Source organism: Alligator mississippiensis, chromosome 2 (assembly GCF_030867095.1).
Source record: "Alligator mississippiensis isolate rAllMis1 chromosome 2, rAllMis1, whole genome shotgun sequence".
Taxonomy (NCBI): Eukaryota; Metazoa; Chordata; order Crocodylia; family Alligatoridae; genus Alligator; species Alligator mississippiensis.
In genome coordinates, this window is record NC_081825.1 from 297,513,000 (window position 1) to 297,531,890 (window position 18,891).

At 47.0% G+C, this 18,891-nt stretch overlaps 1 protein-coding gene across 1 annotated transcript in view; it reads left to right on the forward strand.

Annotated features, from left to right (window-relative positions):
• Window positions 1-18,891, forward strand: part of PRKCH (protein kinase C eta) — a 175,134-nt gene that overhangs the window by 113,105 nt on the left and 43,138 nt on the right. The window contains exon 10 of the mRNA XM_006261626.4: window positions 1,117-1,271. Coding sequence (XP_006261688.4) covers window positions 1,117-1,271 — 155 coding nt within the window. The remainder of the gene's footprint in view (window positions 1-1,116; window positions 1,272-18,891) is intronic.

An 18,891-nucleotide genomic window follows, 5' to 3' on the forward strand; every position in this document is an offset into this window, starting at 1 on the left:
ATCTGCAGACTCAACAGCTTACTGAGCGTGGATGGACCCTTGCAGGGAAGAAAAAAGAGCCCCGAGAACAGCAGCTGTTCAGTGAAGCTCAGCTCATTAACTACAAGCTCTTAGAGTTTGCCCCTTCACACATCAGAAGCTTTTACTGTTTGCTCTCTTCATCAGTTTCTGCATCAAATGAGGGTCTGTAGATTAATCGGGAATATGTGAAAGTCTTGCCATGTCGAGGTTTTGAAGCCAGTTTCCACGTTGGTGAACCACAGGGGTCCCATGTTGTAAGGCAGTAAAAATTCTCTGGGAGTGGTTCCAGGAGATGCGACTTCATTATTGTCATTGTTACAAACTCTGTTTGAAAATGCTAAAGTGAGCAATCTGGTAAAAGCAGCCTAGTTACATTTGCAAACCTAGTATCTGTTTCCTGGGTGGTGATTTTGGAAGTCCTAGAACTGAAAGTATCGCGGCATGTATTTTTGCTATTACTGCTACTACATAATATAGGGGTAGAAGAGCACACACCAACTGTTGAAACTTCCTTAGCCTGACGAAGGGTTTTTGAATCCGAAAGCTTGCTTAAAAATTGTTCTACAACTATTTCGTTGGCCTAATAAAAGATATCAGATTCACCCAAAGAACCGTGACTACGTAATATATACATGTACCCATATGTAAAAGCCCTATAGAATATAGGAGGGAGACCATGAATAGAGTGCTACAGATGTTTTAAGAAGATTCAACCCCCAAAAAACTGCAGTGCTTAGTAGAGATTAGACTGAAGTTTTGTAACATAAAAGGGATATAAATTCTCTGTTAAAATCAGATTAATGACTGCTCCAAAACACCTATAGAAAGCCTCTCACTGCCTGTTAAATTCTCTAGGATATTTCAGTAACTCCGGGCCTGATAGTCCCAATCCAAATACAAACCAGGGTTGCTTTCATTACCAAACAAGGGTTGGGGTTTGGGGGTTTTTTTGGGAAAGACCAGATTTTAAAACGTCTCTTGCTATTTCTTCTGTTTTTGTTTGGGGAAGAAGGGTTTTGATTTGAATTGCTCCCTGCCTGGGAGAGGAGGATCTGATTAACGCTGTTCATCTCTGTTGTGTTTGTGTGTGCAAAGGACCGGCTGTTTTTTGTCATGGAGTTTGTGAACGGTGGGGACTTGATGTTCCATATTCAGAAGTCGCGTCGCTTCGATGAAGCTCGTGCCCAGTTCTATGGTGCAGAAATTATTTCGGCCCTCATGTTCCTCCACGAGAAAGGCATCATTTATCGGTAAGCTCTGGATTTCATTCATTCTCCTGGTCTAAACAGCGGGGTACGGCTCAGACAATAACTGAGCTTTTCCACTTAGGCAGATAATAATTCCTCACTGGCCACCGGGAATAAATTAACATGCGAAATGACTCTCACTCTTTTTCTCTGCCACTTGCCAAAGGTGCCCACCCCTTTCAGGAGGCAGTGAAATGACCTTTGCAGTATTTCCTGCAGGCAGAAAAAGCCTAGTCTGTGATATGTACAGGGGCAGATATAAAAACAGCCTCATTTCAAGGCATCAGGAGCAGATGCTGTGCTGGTATAAATTGGCGTTGTCCCACTGACATCCATGGTGCAATGCCGAATTACACCAGCCCAGCATCTGGCACGTAGTCTGCCATTGCAGCCATTCACGCTTGTCACGGTGCCTGTTGCTGGGCAGCGGGATGGCTTCGGGGAGTTCACTGCTGAAAAACAGAAGTCGCCAGTAAGCAGGTCTCAGCCTGTCCTGCTGCTGCCGTGTGCAAATCAAGGTTACTGCAGAGGGGGAATAGATTAGGTGAAAGCACGCAGCGTTCTCTGGGTCATAACTTTGATGAGCTGTCACCTCTGCCAGCATGTGTCTGGCCATTTAAAACCCCGGCTGCCGCAGTGTGTATCCAGCCTCTGCGGGGTGACACTGATACCGGACTGCGTTCCAGGCCCCTCGATTCCCATCTCTGCTGCACACAGAAGTCGCTGTGGGTTTCTCTGACGCACGCACGCACGCCCAACACAGCGGTGTTTTTGGTTTTTGGTGCGACTGTGCACTCAGCTGCCGTCTCTGCGTGCCCGTTCTCACTCGCTGCTTTGCACCTTCCATCGGTTGGAAAAATCTGAGCATCATTTCCCCCTCTGCTTCAGACTCCTGCTGCCAGGTTAGCAGATTATCTTTCCCCTACCATGGGTATATAGTGTACCAGGTCCAGGGTCCACAGCCAGCGTGGCTATTTGCTGTCCAGCATGTAATGCCATAGTGTCATGCAGCTGCCAGTCTGATTGCTCTGTGATCCTCAAGCTGCACCAGGGCGCTGGTTCTGGCTCATGGGGGTTGGCGTGGTAAAGACTGTGATGCTTTAAAGGATTCCCACATTTAGGCGGTGGGGCAGGATGGAATAGGATGGGATGACTGGTGTCAGGGCAGCCAGAGCCATGCTTTTCAGGATGTCCTCAGCTCTTCAAGGCTGGTGGGGTAGGAAGATGGGTCAGATCAATCATGTGAGTCCTTTCAGTGGTGTTTAGTATAATTATGAAAGAACCATCCTGCCACCACACTGCCCTCCAGCCAGCTCTTTGCCTGGGAGGACATCACTGCTGGGAATCATGTAAGATGTAGGGATTCGTTCTGTGCAGGGTCAGCCACCCTGCATTACCATGCAGTTGCAAAACTTGCACCTAAAACCTGCGACCAGATCCACATGGACAGACCCCCATGCCCACAGACACCCCTCCTTCCTCAATAAAGTCAGTGCCCGTTAGTGACACTGCATTGTGGGCTAGCCCAAACACCCCTTCAGTTTAGACTCTACAGTGTAGCACAGGGGTGGCCGACCTGCAGCATGCGTGCCACAAGTGCGCAGCACGTGGCAGATCAAGGTACGGTCAGGCAGGTCAATGGCAGCTAGGGCACAGAGCAAAAAACAAAGCGGCAGATCAGGTGCGGGAAGGGGGTCGGCACTTGAGGAGGGCATGAGGCTTAAGTGGTGGCATGCCCGCCAAATGGGTCAGCCCCTTGCTGGTTTAGCACATTGACTCAGTTCATTGACAGTAGTTTGTGGCCCAGTTTGAACTCCAGTCTAGCTTTGTGTGTATTTGGCCAAGGATTGGAAGTTCTGCTGGATGCAGACGTGTGCCTAAAAGAGCAGCCACAATATAAGCTTAGGGAAGGGGTAAGTTCTCCTACTTGTTACTGTTCGACCTCCAATAAAAAATAGAGAGGCTGGTGCAGAGCAGAGACTGTTGCGATTTTGGGGGTTTTCTTTTTCAGTAGTCTGGAACTGAAAACCAATATAGTTCTAATACTTTCCAGCCCCCACAGACCGTGGCCAGTCTTGCAGTAAATGCAATAATACAATACCAGGCTCAGTTTCTAAAGCACTGAGAGCAGATCCACTTACTCCATGGCTAGATTCATTTTAGTTCTTCCCTGGTGAATAATCCTGCCCTCAGAGGGGAAGCCTGGCCAGATAATTACACACCCGGCATGTTCCAAAAATAGTGACACCCAAGAGTCATTGCCAGTCAGTCGCTGCAAGACACTTCCCTGCGCAAACTAACACCTCTGCGTCTGGTTGCAATGCGTTGTCCTCCTGCCTGCCACTTGGAGGGGTGGAATAAAACCATCTATATTTAGAAGCTCCCCCATAGTTCATGATAGAAAACTGTTGGAGGCATCCAGAATTTGATCCGGTAGGGTTTGAGTTGATTGTTAGGAAACTTGCCCCTCTCCGGGGCACACAGATGTCATGGTGATGGGTGGTTTAGAAATGCATGAAAGAGAGTTTGTCTTTGATCAGGATAGACTAATACATTCTGGAAAGCGAGAGCCAGGAGGAAGAAAGTCCCTGCATATGTGTTATCATGCCTATTATATACATTGCCTCCATCTAGTCGCAGGCTCAGCTTGCTCAAGCAATGAAGGCAAGGAGGAAATCAGGTGGACATTTAACTCCTAAATTACTTTTTGGAGAAGGTAAATTTGCAGGATGAAGGAAGATACTCAGTAAGGAGCCATTTGGGGGCCTATATGGAGAAGCTGGTGGTGCTTGGTAAGTGAAGGACACAGAGAGCTCTTTTTCAAAGGCTGCAAAAAAGGCCAAGGTGAAATGATCTTAATTGAAAGCCTTTTGCCAGTCTTTGCAACAACCCCGTAATCCTGAATCAGTAGAGTAGCTGAGAGCCTGGCTCTGGTTAGCTCTTTTTCTGGGCTAATTGTAACACCATCCTTCAGGATGAAACAAGTCAGGACAAACCCTAGATTTACCCACAGGCAACAAGTGATGTGATGTGGTGGGTAACTGTGATGTCTTAACAGCAATTAGGCAGGAAAGAATAGGCTAATTTAGTCTGAAAGCCATGAGAAGTTTGTTGGGGAAAGCCAAGCAAACCAGGGGGGAGAAGGGCCAGATGAAAACAGCCGTCCTGAATATTTGTAGCAGGTTGCCATGAAGTTGGTTCATGTGGCTCCTTAAGCAGGCCATGTGGAGAGGGACATCACAGTGGCCAAAATTTGGTTTCTGTGGCCAGGGAGTTATCCAGTAATAGCCAGATGGTATCAACCCTTCGCAAAACGGTATCTCCGGAAGCAATTAGAAGCAGGCTAATTTTTCCCTTCCTATTTGCGTTCTGGATTCCTGCTGCAGGCATCTCCTTTGGAGAGATTGCAGGTGGATAGTGTGGGTCCAGTCCAAAGGAAAACCAGTGTGTTAGTTTATGACATTGTTTTAAGGAAGCCAGGCCCACCTCTACGGACGTCCCTGTGATACAGCAGGTTATGTGGCACGTCTTAGACTTGCCGGGGCTGTCCAGAGATCACCTCTTTTGAAAGGCATTGCTGGATAAAAGGCTGCTTTGCGCTCCTGGGCACAACATCAAGAACGGTTGCCATAAATGGGGCTGTCAGTGCCAGGGTGCCGTTGCACCACCTTTTTGTTTTAACCTGCAGCTGAAGGAAGGTGAAGTGATCGACCCCTCCCAGGGGCTTGCTCATGACTCGATGTAAAGATTATGTGCAATGTTCTTCTTGAGGAGGCTTATCTGTAGCTTGTGCTTTCCAGCTCAGCAGCTCCCCGAGGGAAATAAAGCACATTTTACATTTTGTACAGACTGCAAACAAAACTAAGCAGCAGCCTGTGCTACGCAACCCTGTGCTGGAGCCTGCACACCCTTGCGTAGGCGCATCCTAGCAAATCACTCCGGGGGGATGGAAGGAGAGTACATTTCATTGCTTTTTTTTTTTTTTTTACAAAAAGGGGCACATCTTTTAATAATGAACAGATTTGCTGTTGTGGGATGAGCCACTGCAACGCTTCACCTCCTGGCAAGCTGCGCGGCACTGAGTGTGCGGGTCTGCCTGTGCCCAGTCCCTTTCAGCGTCCTTCAGGCTGAGGGCAGGATACATGCACACCAAGGACAGCCACGTGCAGTCCTGTTCCTGGGGGGAGTTTGTCCACCTGAGTGGTTAGACAGCCTGTCTAAATCCCAGGGGAGCAGCACACAGCATATGCATGTCTGCTCAGCCTGCCTACACCTTGCAGATGTCTGTGATGGCTCTTCCTTCCTCCTCTTCCCCTGCAAGGTGTCTCTGGAGGGGCCATTCAGGGTCTGTGTATGCTGCAGGCAGGGGTATAACAGGAGCATGTATAGACAAGCCTGCACGAACTTTACTCGAGCCAGCTCACGTACCCTGTGTAGGATAACCTTTGTGACGTTGGATCTCCACTAGGCCCCCAGGCTGCTGTCTGAAACCAGTAGCGGGGGGTGCTGTAGCACAGATTTCATTGCCTCAGGCCCTTGATGGGCTAGACGTATCACAAGCCATATCGCCACAGTTTCCCTGACAGAGGTGCCCAAGTGAGTGAGATAAAAGCAGGAATAGGTGCGTCTACGTGAGCTGTGATTGCGCCTCCAGTTGTGCCACGGAGGTGCCGTACTTTTGAGAGGTGCTAACCACCAGCAGCTTCACATCTGGTAAAGGTCCCAAGGCCCTTTTTACAAGAATAGTGTGTTAATTCCTGTGTGTTCACAAGGGTCTCGCCCTTCCTTGGGTGATCACTGAACTACTGAAATAGCAGTGCCAGGCCACCCAGTTTCAGCCGGTTTGTCGAGGCTCAGCCCTGCCTGGTAGCTAGTGCCATCGCTGTGCCCACAGCACTTGTCTTTGTAGTGTAAGGACAAACGGTGGTGGAAGCCATCCCCCTAGGGACACTCCATGTCTCCTTAGCTGAGTCCCAGGAATGAGGTTGCACAACGTGACTGCTTTGGGAATGGCCCCTTTTGGAGGGTCCAGTGGGATTATCCAGCTTTGGGGGTCAATGCTAATTCCTGTGAAAAGTGCCTCACAATTATCAACACAAAGTGGTCCAGGCATCCTGGGTGCCTACACACGAGCGCGGAGGCTGCTCCGACACGCTGCAATTCCAGCACATCAATTAATCCCATATTGTGGGAATTTCCACACTCCAGCAGCCTCCTGTGTCTCATGTATCAACGTCCCGCGCTTAAAAATGGTGGCGGGCATGAACGCCGCGTGCCCCCGGAGGCTGGATCACCTGCAGACACCGCCGGCAGTGGTGGGGGGTGTCGAGCAGTGACTGCCCACAGGCACCGCTGGCAGTGTTAGCGGCACTTTTTGCAGGGGGTGCATGTGCACCTGCGCACACCCCGTATGCATCACCAGTGGTGGCAGGGGCACTTGATCTAAATTGATTTCCTAGATTTCCTAGACATTACAGCTGGACGGGACCTTGCAAGACCATCGGGTCCAGCCCCCTGCCCAAGAGGCAGGAAGTCAGCTGGAGTCAGATCACCCCAGCAAGATAAGCATCCAGGTGTTTCTGGGCTCATTGAATGAGCTTTAGTTCAAGCACCCCCAACGCCATTTTTAAGCACAGGGATGCTAATACGCAAGACACAGTGGCACTTTAATTAGAGCCACGCTAATTAAAGTGCTACCCCTCTGGCCCCAGAACACGTGTAAAAGTGCCCCATGTTCAGGCAACACTTTTTTCACCATGATGCTCCCTACTTGCGGGGAGAGGGCCCCAGGCTGAATCCTCCGAGACCTTCAGCATCCATGTCTGAGTATGGGCCAGGTGTACGGGGTCATTGCCTGCCTTAGTTTATGAGACCTGACAAGCCTGCAGCTGCAGGGTTCATGACTGAAGGGCTTTCTAAGGAACATGTTTTTGCAAGAGGTTCATAAACCTGCTGTTCAAGCTGGCCACCAGTGACCTTTAGAGGAAGATTTGCCTTTAAAGGAGACCTAATTTATGAGGGAGGTTTATAATATCCAGAAAGGACAAGAAGTTTCCACTCAACTAAAAACACTTTAAAAATAAATTGAAATGCTTCGAAAGAAAAGGCAGGGCTCTCTTTCCCATTTGCAGGCAGCTGTTTTACAGGGAGCAGCTCTGCCCAGTACATCGCTTCCTTTCTCCCCTGATCGAGAGTTCCCACCGCGATGCACAGAGGTCTGGCTTTTTTGCAGATGGTGGTTTTATTCCCCCCCCCCCACTCAGTTTCCAAACATTGGGGATCTGGAGTCAGATCCTGCTTCCCCCTAAAGTCAAGGGGACTTGTGCTAATACTTAGGTGGGAGCAGGGCGGATGCTGCTGCTATCAGCACTGCTGTATGTATGGGACGGCTCTGTTCAGCCAGTGGAGGGAGTCCCAAATGCCATTGCTTGGTTTATGCTGTACACAAGCCATGGATATTGCTCTGTTCAGTCCGAACAAGAAAAGGTAACATTTTTGTATAATGTGATATAGTTAGGACACATCCCAAATAATACTCCAGCCAAAGAACACATAATATGGAAACATTCATTTGCATATCACAGGGAACAGTTTTATTGGGAGCAATGGGAACCTGCTATATTTTTCCCCTATTTTTCCTAATGTCATGATACTTGAATACACATGTGTATGCATGTAATCTGAATACCAGTCAGCATGGATCAGAGCAGTTAGCCCAGTGCTGAATCACTTTGTGAGCTTTGTAGCTCTGTGCTTCCTGAGACACTAATTCATATGTTCATTATAGCTGTAATCTTTAGAGGCTCTGATTCTGGAAAGTGTCTCTGTTTAGGAAGACAAGGTTCTTTGGGTGAATCTGATATCTTTTATTAGACCAACTTAAGGAAAGCATTTAGCCATGGGTGTTTAGAGTAGGCTGACACATGCATGGCAGAGTAGAGGAGGGACCAAATCTACTGTGTTACGATGGCAGTAAAATGAACAGGACATAAGCTGATTTTATTGGGAGCAAAGCAGCTAAAAGCAGTAAAATGACATAAAACACAGCAGCATATGTGGCCCCTTGAGCTAGAGCTTAACACAGCAGAGCTAAATCCTCTTCCTGTTGCTTTAGCTAAATAGAGGACATTCAGGCACGAGAGTGTATCAAGGAGCAGGTCATCTAGTTATGTCCATGGGCACATTACCGTATGTATAGTCAATAGCTTGTCTATTGTGATTCCACTCAATTTTGGTTTTGGCCTTATTCTGACTTTTCCCTTCCTGTTTGTGTTCTGGATTAGCTTACAGTCACCTCCAGGGTCTGTATTGTGCGAGGTGCTGATACTCTGCACTTGAACAAACTGTTACGGCAGAGAGAACAGCCTGTCAGCCATGTGTCTTATTTAGTCACCAGATTAAATGATTGTATTAGATAAGATATACTAGAATAAATGTAGAATAAATATTTCTTCTGCAGTGTATTTCAGTCCTGATTGTCAGGTATGCTCGTACTGGAAAATCCTGCCTTCAGATCCACTTTTCAGATCTCTGTGCCATGGACCAACTCATCTCGCTGACTCCATTGAACACAGTTCCACTAACTTTATTAATCTGACACTGAGCGAGGGCTCCTGAACTGCCAGCGGGTGCCAGCTAAACAGCGATCAAGGGGAATTACAGATGTTGCTAACGCCCATTGTTCCACCATATTATTAAAATAAACTAACCACAAGCACGTAAACTGAACACACACAACTAGTCTGTAAATACAACTCCCTGCTGCTGTTACACTCCTTCCCCTTTTCTTTGGCTGTTACACCTGTCCTGCGCATCTAACTTATTTAGATCAGTGATTCTCAACCGAGGTGCCATTAGCACTGTTAGGTGTGCCAACACGGTAAAGACAAATCTGGAGATTTCAAATAGGAATCCATAGTGTCAAAAACATTCTGACCTGTTTTGGTCTTTTTCATTGCAACAGAAGAATTGCCCTCTTATTTTTCTATAGTCCAAAAAAATAAGTGAGAACTAAGAGCTGACATTTTCTGAAAGAGGTCTGAGTCTAATGAGAGTGGTTTGAATCTAATTACAGGGACCTTGAGTCTAAAAAAAGGATGAGAACTACTGATGTACAAGGTTAATTACCATATTTACTCAAATATAAGACAACCCTGAATACAACAATAATTAGATTCCATATATGGAAATTTTATACATTTGCTAAAATTTTCCAGGTATGGAATCTAATTATTGGAGGTTTACCTTAAATTTGTCCATCCCTTCCTCCTCTCCCCGCCGTCCTCCCCACTATAGCAAGGAAAATAAATCTGGGGGATTCAGGTAGTCCCTTTGCTCTCTGCCCTGCCAACTTTTTCCCCCTGAAGCCCCTTTCCCTCCCCCTCCACCCTTACTGTCAGACTTCACTCTTCCTGAGCACATGGAACTACAGGGCAGAAACACTGACTTTGAAATAAATATGCATATAGGCAAATTACTGTGGGTACCCATAGATTTAGTTCATCCAGAATTGATGCATTTTAATTTTGGGGGGGAGGGGGGGGGGAAACTGCTGCAAGTTTAGCGCAGGTGCTCCACAGACGCACTTTCATGCAACACTTTTGCATTTACTTATATATGATACAAACTATGCATGATATTAAACCAAACCCAAAAGGCTCATGATTTTTCATACAGTTCAATGGGCTGGGCCTCAGCCTAGTCAGCAATGTTTCAAGCCATCATGACTTCACAGCTTAGCACTGCTCAGTATGTGCGTGTCCTCCAGAAAGCCCCGGCAAAGAATCCATGTGCTAATTAACGCCCCACTCATGCCTGGAAGCAGGTATTCTTGTCATGAGTCCTGGCATCCATCAAAAATGTGCATGCGGTTGAGGTGCAAACCAACCTGGTCCAGCTCCACTTCCTCCACTCATCATATGCAACAGGCTAAAAGAGGGGGCCACTAGGGGATTTGGGGCCTCATTTGGTGAAGTTTGCCAGACATGTAAGGCTGGTGAAGAAATGGGAACCATTGGAAATGGGAAAGAAAGGTGCAGCTCAGCTGTGGGGGTGAAGAGGAAGTTGAAACGTATTCAGTGTAGTGGCTCACAATGACCTGGAAAAGACTAGGCTCTGAGGGGGACTGAGTGCAATGGCACTACCACAGATTTTATTCAGATGGGCTACATTAACTTATTTTTGTGGTAGTTTCCCATACTTACCATAACACGGTATTGGGCCAGGTGGTTTTTTCTTCTGTAACTGGAAAGGAAGACCCCCTTCTTCCTGCCCTTTGAATGACTATGTGTAGTTAAGGGGGGAGACCTGTCCTTGCACTACAGGCAGGCCCCCTAAGGAGAGTCTACTATAGCCTCCCAATGGAAGGATCTCAGCTACTGAGTTTATGGGGATGGGGGATTGCTCTTAAGCTTTTCCTCTAGCTTGTTCCTATGGCCTTTCGGCTAGAGGGAAGTGAGACTAGGGGTCATCTGAACTCCAAGGCCTCCAGGCTTTGGGCTTGCATGTAGGATGCCTACCATGGATCTGGGAGTAGCTGGACCTGCAGGCTGACGAGTCTGGGAGGGAGGATACTTGCCAGTGGTAGCGCCCCACAGACTTGAGCAATTGAGCTCTGCTCAGTCAATAGAATTAAAAACCGATTTGGCTAATTTGGCCAGAGACGCAAATTTAAAAAAAAAAAATCGGCATCTCAACTTTTTTGGCTAAGATCAAATGTAGCATTTTTGGCACCAAGGGGAGGGTATCAGGGCTGGCTCTAGCCCTCCCAGTGCCAGCCTAGTACTGCAATACTTCCAGGCCCGGTGCCAGTTCCCTGCGGAGGGGACACCCACCTGGCTTTTTAAGAGCCATACAAAAAATAAATAAATCAAGTACCCTTCAGTGTGTTTGTCCCCTCTGGGCCATGTGTTTTATAGTCATGCTCAGTGCTGGCTATATTTAATCAGCTTTGTAGCTGCCTTCCATTACTGAGCACATGCTGTTTTTGACAGCACTTTAATGATAGACCATCTATTTAATGAGGTTTTCTTTTATGCAAATTTAAGATGAGGACTTTTTTTTTCCCCATGATGACTGCCATAAGGAAAACCTCATCTTGCATTTGAGGAAATATGATACACTGTGTGTGTACATTGCCCAGCCCAGTGTGGGGAGAATTTGGGTGCAGCAGCAATAGCATATAAGCATATAAATCCATACTCAGTGTGAGTGCGTAGGAATTTTTTTGGTCAAAATATTTGGAATTAGGTATTATTTGTCTTCTAGTTTGCTTCTAGGAAAACTGTGGCATAAGGAAAAATGGGGAGAAAAAGGAGTAAAGTTGAAAACTGAAACAAAACAAAACATTTTACTGGATAATTTTATTTTTTACCAAATTACACACACACAGAATATTGTCATTTTTTTTCCAACCAGCTTTTAGACAGAGGCTTCTGAATCCGTGGTCTGATTCTCGATGAGCATCCAGTTGTCTACTTACAGATTTAAAAGCCTCATATGAAACACTCCACTTCCAAGATTTTTGGTTGCCAAGTGTTAATAGCGTGATTGTTTTGTCAGGCCAGTACCTGCCTGTCAACTGGGCCAGGTACAGACACTCAGAAAGCCCAAGGTGGAATCAGTCTAAGTTACAGGGTTTTCGGTAAGCGATGTCGTTTAGATTGGTAGTGAACAGAAGACACATTTGCCCTTTGGTGTGGGGATGGGGAGGCTGTCTCAGACAGGTTCTACCATTTTTAAACTAGTCTTTGGGTGCATCTACATGAAACGTTTACTGCAGAGCTGCCTAATTAGCTCTGCAGTCAACGTCTCCGAATCTACACATGCACTCCTATTAGGGTGCACAAAACTAATAAACTCCAGAAGAGTTTATTAACTCTGCGCCTGAAGAGACTCCAGAGCAATATACCCCGGAGTCATTTGCTCCCGGGCACACGTTCAAACAGTGCAGCCGGGAGCAAAAAACTCCGGAGCTTGATTTATGCACATTAATTGCACATGTAGACGTGCCCTGTGTGCACCAAACGTCTGTTCTGTTACAGGTTTAGACTGATCCCTAATCACTTTTACCAGTAGAAGTAAAATGTCTGTTTCTGGCCCTGAAGTTAATCAGAGCTATTGAATCATTTCAGATAATCAAGGCAATTTAACACATATACACTGGGGGATATAACCCATAAGGTTTCATTCTGAAGGTTGTTTTTAGCTCAGGAAAAGGTCTCAATCAGCATTAATTATAATAAATGCTGTGTATCACTTTGTTTTTAAAAAGTGGTGCCAACAAAATTGTATTGCATCTGCTCCTTCCAGCTTTGCTGAAATACATTTGTACAATATGATAGTATTGTGCAGCATGTATAATAATGGCAACAATAAAACCAGTGGTGTTGACATAATTAGCCTGAAGCAACTGGCAAAGGTATACAGGGAACTTTGGTACAGTAGTAAGATACACCTACTGACATTTCCTCATCCATAATCCCAATTTCAAGTTCATATTTGTTCTTCCACTTAGTTTCACTGTCTTGTCTATAAAAAGGAGATTCATCTGTTGTTTGATTTTTCTCTTCATTTCAAATGAAATCTGGCATATTGGCTTTGCTGTTCTCCCTTTGGCTCAGTGCTGTTCCTTCTGGTATCTGACTCATCTTCATAGTATGGGATTTTTACCTTTATGCCTGTTCAGTCATTTTAAAGTTACATTTGAAGCCAAATCAGGAAAAAAAAAAAAGCTGCTTAGACTAAGTCACAAAAATAGATGTTTTTTGATTCTTTGCAGCCAATGTGGTTTTCCTTTGGTTTAATTCTCATTGTATTCACAGTATCACAATTAGGATTTATTATTTACTTTGATTGTAAGTAGAGTTGAAGAGAAGTTTTCTTTAATTTTTTGGTTTAATGAGAAGTGCCCTTTTATGTTGAAATCCCATAGAAGAAATTTTAAACAAAATTACTTTTTAGTTTGGACTTTTTTTGTTTTGTTCTGGAAATGCCAGAATTAAATTTAGAATTTGTTATAGTTTTATTTCAATTACATTTACATTATTTCATGCTAGGCCAGTAGAAATAGCACATCCGTTTGTACTCAGTGCTGCCTGAACAGCTAATCTGTTTTAGATCAAAGATTCTCCTGCTATATCAGTTTGCTTTACTATTGTACAAGTTCAATAAAAAATCATGGAGATGTCCAGCTATTATATTGTCATGTTCCGACACGTCAGTGGTAGCAGTGCGGAGCATGTGCTGCTGCTAAAGACCTGCCATGAAATAAGTGTAGAAATGTCTATGAAATGTCAAATAATGGTAAAGCCCGTAAATTAAATTAAAAAACAGAAACATTCCAAAATCTTTTTTTTTTAGAAGAAGAATGATAATTTTTCAGGATTTTTTTTTTAATGATTTGGTTTTGTTCCAGATTGAAGCAAAACTCGTGAAAATCCTGGCCCATACATTCCAAGTTTGGACCAGTTTTGAGGGTTAGCAGGAGCCATCCTTTCCTTTGTGCAGCCACCAGCACAATTTGGCACTGGCCAAACTGAACAAAATGACAGTACATATATAAAGGGTCCTTCAGTTGGTCAGTAATGGACAGTACATCCATCATGGTGTATCTGGCTGAGAATTGTCAAGGAGACCAAGGGAATTAGGTGCTCAGGCAGGTGAGGGGGGACCAGGCAGTGCCTCCGCTCCACCCTGGAGTGACCCAGCCAGTGCAGCTGCACTTGGACAGGGAGCATCCCAGTTTGCTGCTAACATAGGGCAGAAGGAGCACACCCAGTCCAGCACCAACCAAACAATAAGGAAGCATGTGTCATGGGACTGTCTTGTTGTCACAAGCTCGGTTGGAGCTGCTGCAGGGGCTGCCGGGGTCGGGCACCACCCCTTCCCAGGGCTGTGTCCAAAAGCACAGCCTCCTTTATAAGCTTATTACCTGGTCCTTAACTCACTGGAGCATATGGCAGAGATCCAGCTGACTACAATGTGAGCTGAGCAGGCCTTAGAGACTTGAAATCCCTTCTGGGTATCATCTCTCCCAAAGCCAAATAGATCGTTCACATTTGGATCTGGCTTCGGTTGAGTCAGTTGTTATATCCAGGTCAAAGGCTCTCATTGCAACCACCTGCAGGTGTTCACAAATCTCTCTTAGCAACTCAGGAATTGCAGAGAACCACTCCTGAATCCAAAAAATGCCTGCCACCTAGGAAGGGGTATTTTGCAAGTAAATCTCCGATCCAGGCACCCTGCCATCACGGAGCTCGTCCAATAAGCATGTGACTGTTTGCATATTCACTGCTAAACCGATGGGAGAGCCTGTAGCGTTGCGAGGTGTCCAGACTCAACCAGATACTTGCCATCTCATGGGAGGCTGCGTAGTCGTCCTGCCTTGCTGCGGTGGTCACGACTTCTCTGTTTAGCATGGAGCCAAAGAAACGGGCGAGGTTGGCTTGGGAAATGCGAGCCCAGGGAAAGTCATCACATGACACTTGTACGGTGGGGAGGAATTCTGACACGAGAAAACGCCGATTCGAACTCCACCTCTCCCTGAGAAGAGGCCTGTGTGTGCGCTCAGCAGAGGCAGCAAGGTTTCTCAGGAACCAGCCTCTCCTGAACACAGGTTCTGGCACGTTGGAGGCAGAGGCTGAGCTGGTATATGGCACGTAGCTTGTAGGGGTTTTTTTCTCTTATAAAGCCATCTGGATCCCTTAAGAGATGTGAAAACATACCTGAGGTGCATCGCATGACTCCTGACTTCAGGGCCACTCAAGGTTGAATTTGGTGTGGTTCACATTTCTGAATGCACTGAGATAAAAGTAAGTGCACACCCCTTGAGTTTCCTTGTCCACAGTTTAGCGTTTAAATGCTAGCGCAGCAATTTGCTTTAGCCTACTACTACTGCGGCTTGCCTTTCAGCATCACCGGCATGGTTTACTGTGTGCTCATCCTTATTAAGGTCTGGGTCACTGCAGTGTTTCTCACATCACCTGTGGATGTGGTGGCCTTTGGCTTGTCCTTGCATTCCAGGAATCAAGGCACTGGAGTCTAACATGCAGTATTAAAGCCAGATTTTTTGCATGCAGCTTCTGAATAAAAACAGGTGGGGGTTGTGACAGCCTTAGGGTGCACCACTTCATTTAAGAGGGCAAGCTGCCTGAGAGCCCGCTTGCAGATGGCACAGGGGGCTGATTAGACTCACCTACTGGAAGGGGGCCCGGCTGGAGCCATGTAAGCCCTGGGCCTGAGCCGGTCAGGCAGTCTAGCCCTGAGGGCCATGAAGTGAAGAGCTCCTGGCAACAGAGAAGTAGGGCTTTTGAATCAACAGCGGGACTGAATAAATATCTCTGCAGGCCGGGGGACAAGGGAAAGGTACCTGGAGCAGAGAGGGGCTCGTTTATATAGGTAGGTGACCTTGATTTCATGTTAAACCCAGATAAGTTTTGGGTGCCTGCCACAGGACGTAGGTGCTTTTTATTAAGTTGTACCAGTGTTTAGCTTTGAGCCCTGCTGAGGACAGGCTCAAGGCCCACTTAGAGAACCAGTAGCCGAGGAGGAACTGAAAGTGGGACCCAGCAGGGAGTGCAGGAGCCTGGAGAGTGCAGGACCAAGGAGGTCCAGGAGGCAGAGAGTGGCCAAGTGTCAGACCAGAGGGTCCACAGGCCCGGAGAGGGGCTGTGTGTGGGACCAGGGGGTCTGAGAGCTCAGAGAAGAGGCTGTGCAGGTGACTATGGGATCCAGCAGCCCAGGGAGAGGGGCTGAGTGGAATGAACATCAGCTGACATCAGTGAGCAGTAACACCTGTGAGGCACAGGGAGTGGTGTAGGGGAGGATGGAGCCACGCAATGAGCTCTTAAGGGTGCAGGTGCCCTGCAGAGGCACAGACAGGCCAAAAGGACCTATTAAGCTTGAAGGCTGAAGTGAGACTAGGGGGTTCAGGAGGGGCCCGGTGGTGATTTGCATGGATTCAGGCTCACTCTAAAGCCCAGGCAGCCTCCCTTACACAATCTGCAATAAAAACAAGGTGTGATAGGCAAGCAATCAAGGGAAGGTTACATTAGATCCTGAGCCGGGCAGGAGCCACACAGCCATCCAAGGGCATCACAGCCGCCCCTGTGGTCCAGTCCTGTCATAGGGGTGATAAGCCTGAGACCTCGTCATAACTCCCTGATTATCATCCTCCACCCTGTTATCATTTAGAACAAGCAAGGAGCTGGCAGTAATCCAGAAGGAGTTGATCACCCTACCCACTGGGCAAGATCCAAGTGCGAAGTTCTCCAAACACCCGCCTTCTTGCAGTCACTGTGCCTTTGCACCAGAGGCATGTGCAATAGGAGCATTTGTGCTAACCCTTTCTGCTGGGCACAGGATAGGGCTGTTTGCTGCAAGAGAGTTAGGGCTCACTATCTTGTGCTACTTGGGACGGTGCAGGCTAAAGAGTGTGGTTCTGGCTTTTCCAATCCCAAGAACATGTCTGAAAAAGAAAACAAGTTCCATAGTGTTTCTCCAGTGCAGACCAAGGGGAACTAGAGATGAAAGGCAGTAGATGAGAAATGATTGAGTCATGGTAGCCAACAACAGCTAACTTCCTGCAATCTGGCCTAGCTATTCTGCCTTTCTTTTTCCTGAACTATGCAAAGTAATATCCCCACTCCTATCTGCTTCCTTCTCCTCTAGCCAGGGCACAGTGCAGCATCAACCCACCTCTCACCTTGAATTGCAGAGTTAATTTTCGCATGATGATGACTGTTCAATCACAGCTAATCCTCCAGCGGCAGGTTGGCTGGCAATTGGCACATGTTACGGTCTCATGAAAAATAGTAACAGTTGCTCCCTAAATAAAGGGTAACCAACCAAGGAAGCTTATTTGAGAACACCTTTTGGTCCAAAGGGATTAGTGACCTGCAGCACAGATATATTTGTCTAGGGCTTGAGCCATTTGGAGTATTTCCCTTCCCCTTTCTCCTTCTGGAAAAGCAGTGCTATTCTGCACTGCTGGGTTTAGTCCAAGTAATTTGGGCTAAAGGAAACTCGCTGTAAGCCGTGGCACTTCGGGAAGGAGTCATGCTTCAGAGGTTCCAGGGCCCATTCCATTTAAGCCACAAAATGTCTGGAATGTCACTGGGGCCAAAGCATGATTCACAAGAGGAAAGTTTCTGCATTGTGTTCCCTGCACCCTTTTGATCAAAGGAGGTTGCTTGAAACTGCTGATCTTCCTGATTCAGAAGGGCCCAGAGGGATGGAGTGGCATTTTGCATGGAAGGAGCTTTCTTAGATCTTTCCCGGTTCACTCTGCCTCTGTATTTCCAGTAACAATCACTGTCAGTGGCCTTACGTAATGGCTGTGTTCCCTAAACCAAAGGCTGGTTGCCTCTGTGTTAGTCAGAGGCAGCCTCTCGAGAGTCATGGTCCCTATGTAGCCAGAGAGTGAGGAACCCAGGAGAATTTGGTACCAGCAAACCACCAGCTGAACCCTGAGCTGAACTTGTTTTGCAGCGATAAGGGGTGTCAGTGGGAAGTCTTGGAGACCAGTCAGCAAACCTGGCAGCCCCGCATCTTATTTAGACCTACCATGAGTCACTGAGGCATCTATGCACTTTGGCCTGTCCAGGTCAATCTACTTTGATCCCTAGGATGACTGAAGAATCGCATTGTTAGTTCTTAGCTTCCTTATGACCAAACTTATACCACAGTTCCACAAAACCTCCGTACAGCGGTGGCATTTCTAATATGCAACACATTTGCCAAGGCTTGGCTTTGCTTTGGTCTTCCATGAGTAGGCCTCTTGGACTTTGTCTTGCTATTGAGCTCAAGTCATGCTTTCCCTGATTCCTCTTGGGAAATGCGTGACTTGGATGTAGTCATCCTCAGTAAGAATTGTTTGAGTAGAGGTGATATGGCCTGCTCTTCAGACAAACCCATTCTGGGTGTCCACACTGCCATGAGGAACAAACCTTCCTTTTCTTACAATAGAGAAATGTTCCTTCTCTTTGACCACTCTCAACCACGGTGATCAAGTCAAGAGCCATGTGCTGCTGATATGGCAGCACTGGCATGGAGGAGTTCCCTCTGGGAGAGAAAATGTGCGTTATTTTGTGCAGGCATCTCCTCTGAGCCCAGCGTGTTGCCTCTCCAGATGTGCCTTCCAGAGTCATTGTCTCAGAAGCAGCCTTTACCACTGTGGATATGACTTCTACAATCCTAAATACTTAGGTGCACAATTTGTGTGATATCTCCACTGACGCTGCTTCAGGAAATGGGATCCCTCTCCTCTGGAGTGGGAAATTGCAGCAGGGTGTTTGTCACCTGCTGTCTCAAGCCACGAATCTGCATCAAACAGACCTGAGGAGTCATCTTTGCACAGCCAGGGTAGGTGGGCAGCTAGGGCGTGTGTAGACGAAACGGGGGCCCCAAATTGAAGCGGTGGGCTTTAAAAAACACTGCTTCAATTTAGGGCTGATTAAACCCCCATGTCAGGCACACACTCCCTGACCCAGCAGGGAGGGGAGGGAGGGAGGGCGAGCTGCCCGTGGGCAGAGCAGTCCCTGGGCTGTGGGCGGGGGCTGGTGCTTCCCTCCGCACAGCAGTGGCCCCCCCAAGGTGGCACCCGCCCGCAGGCACCTGGCATGGG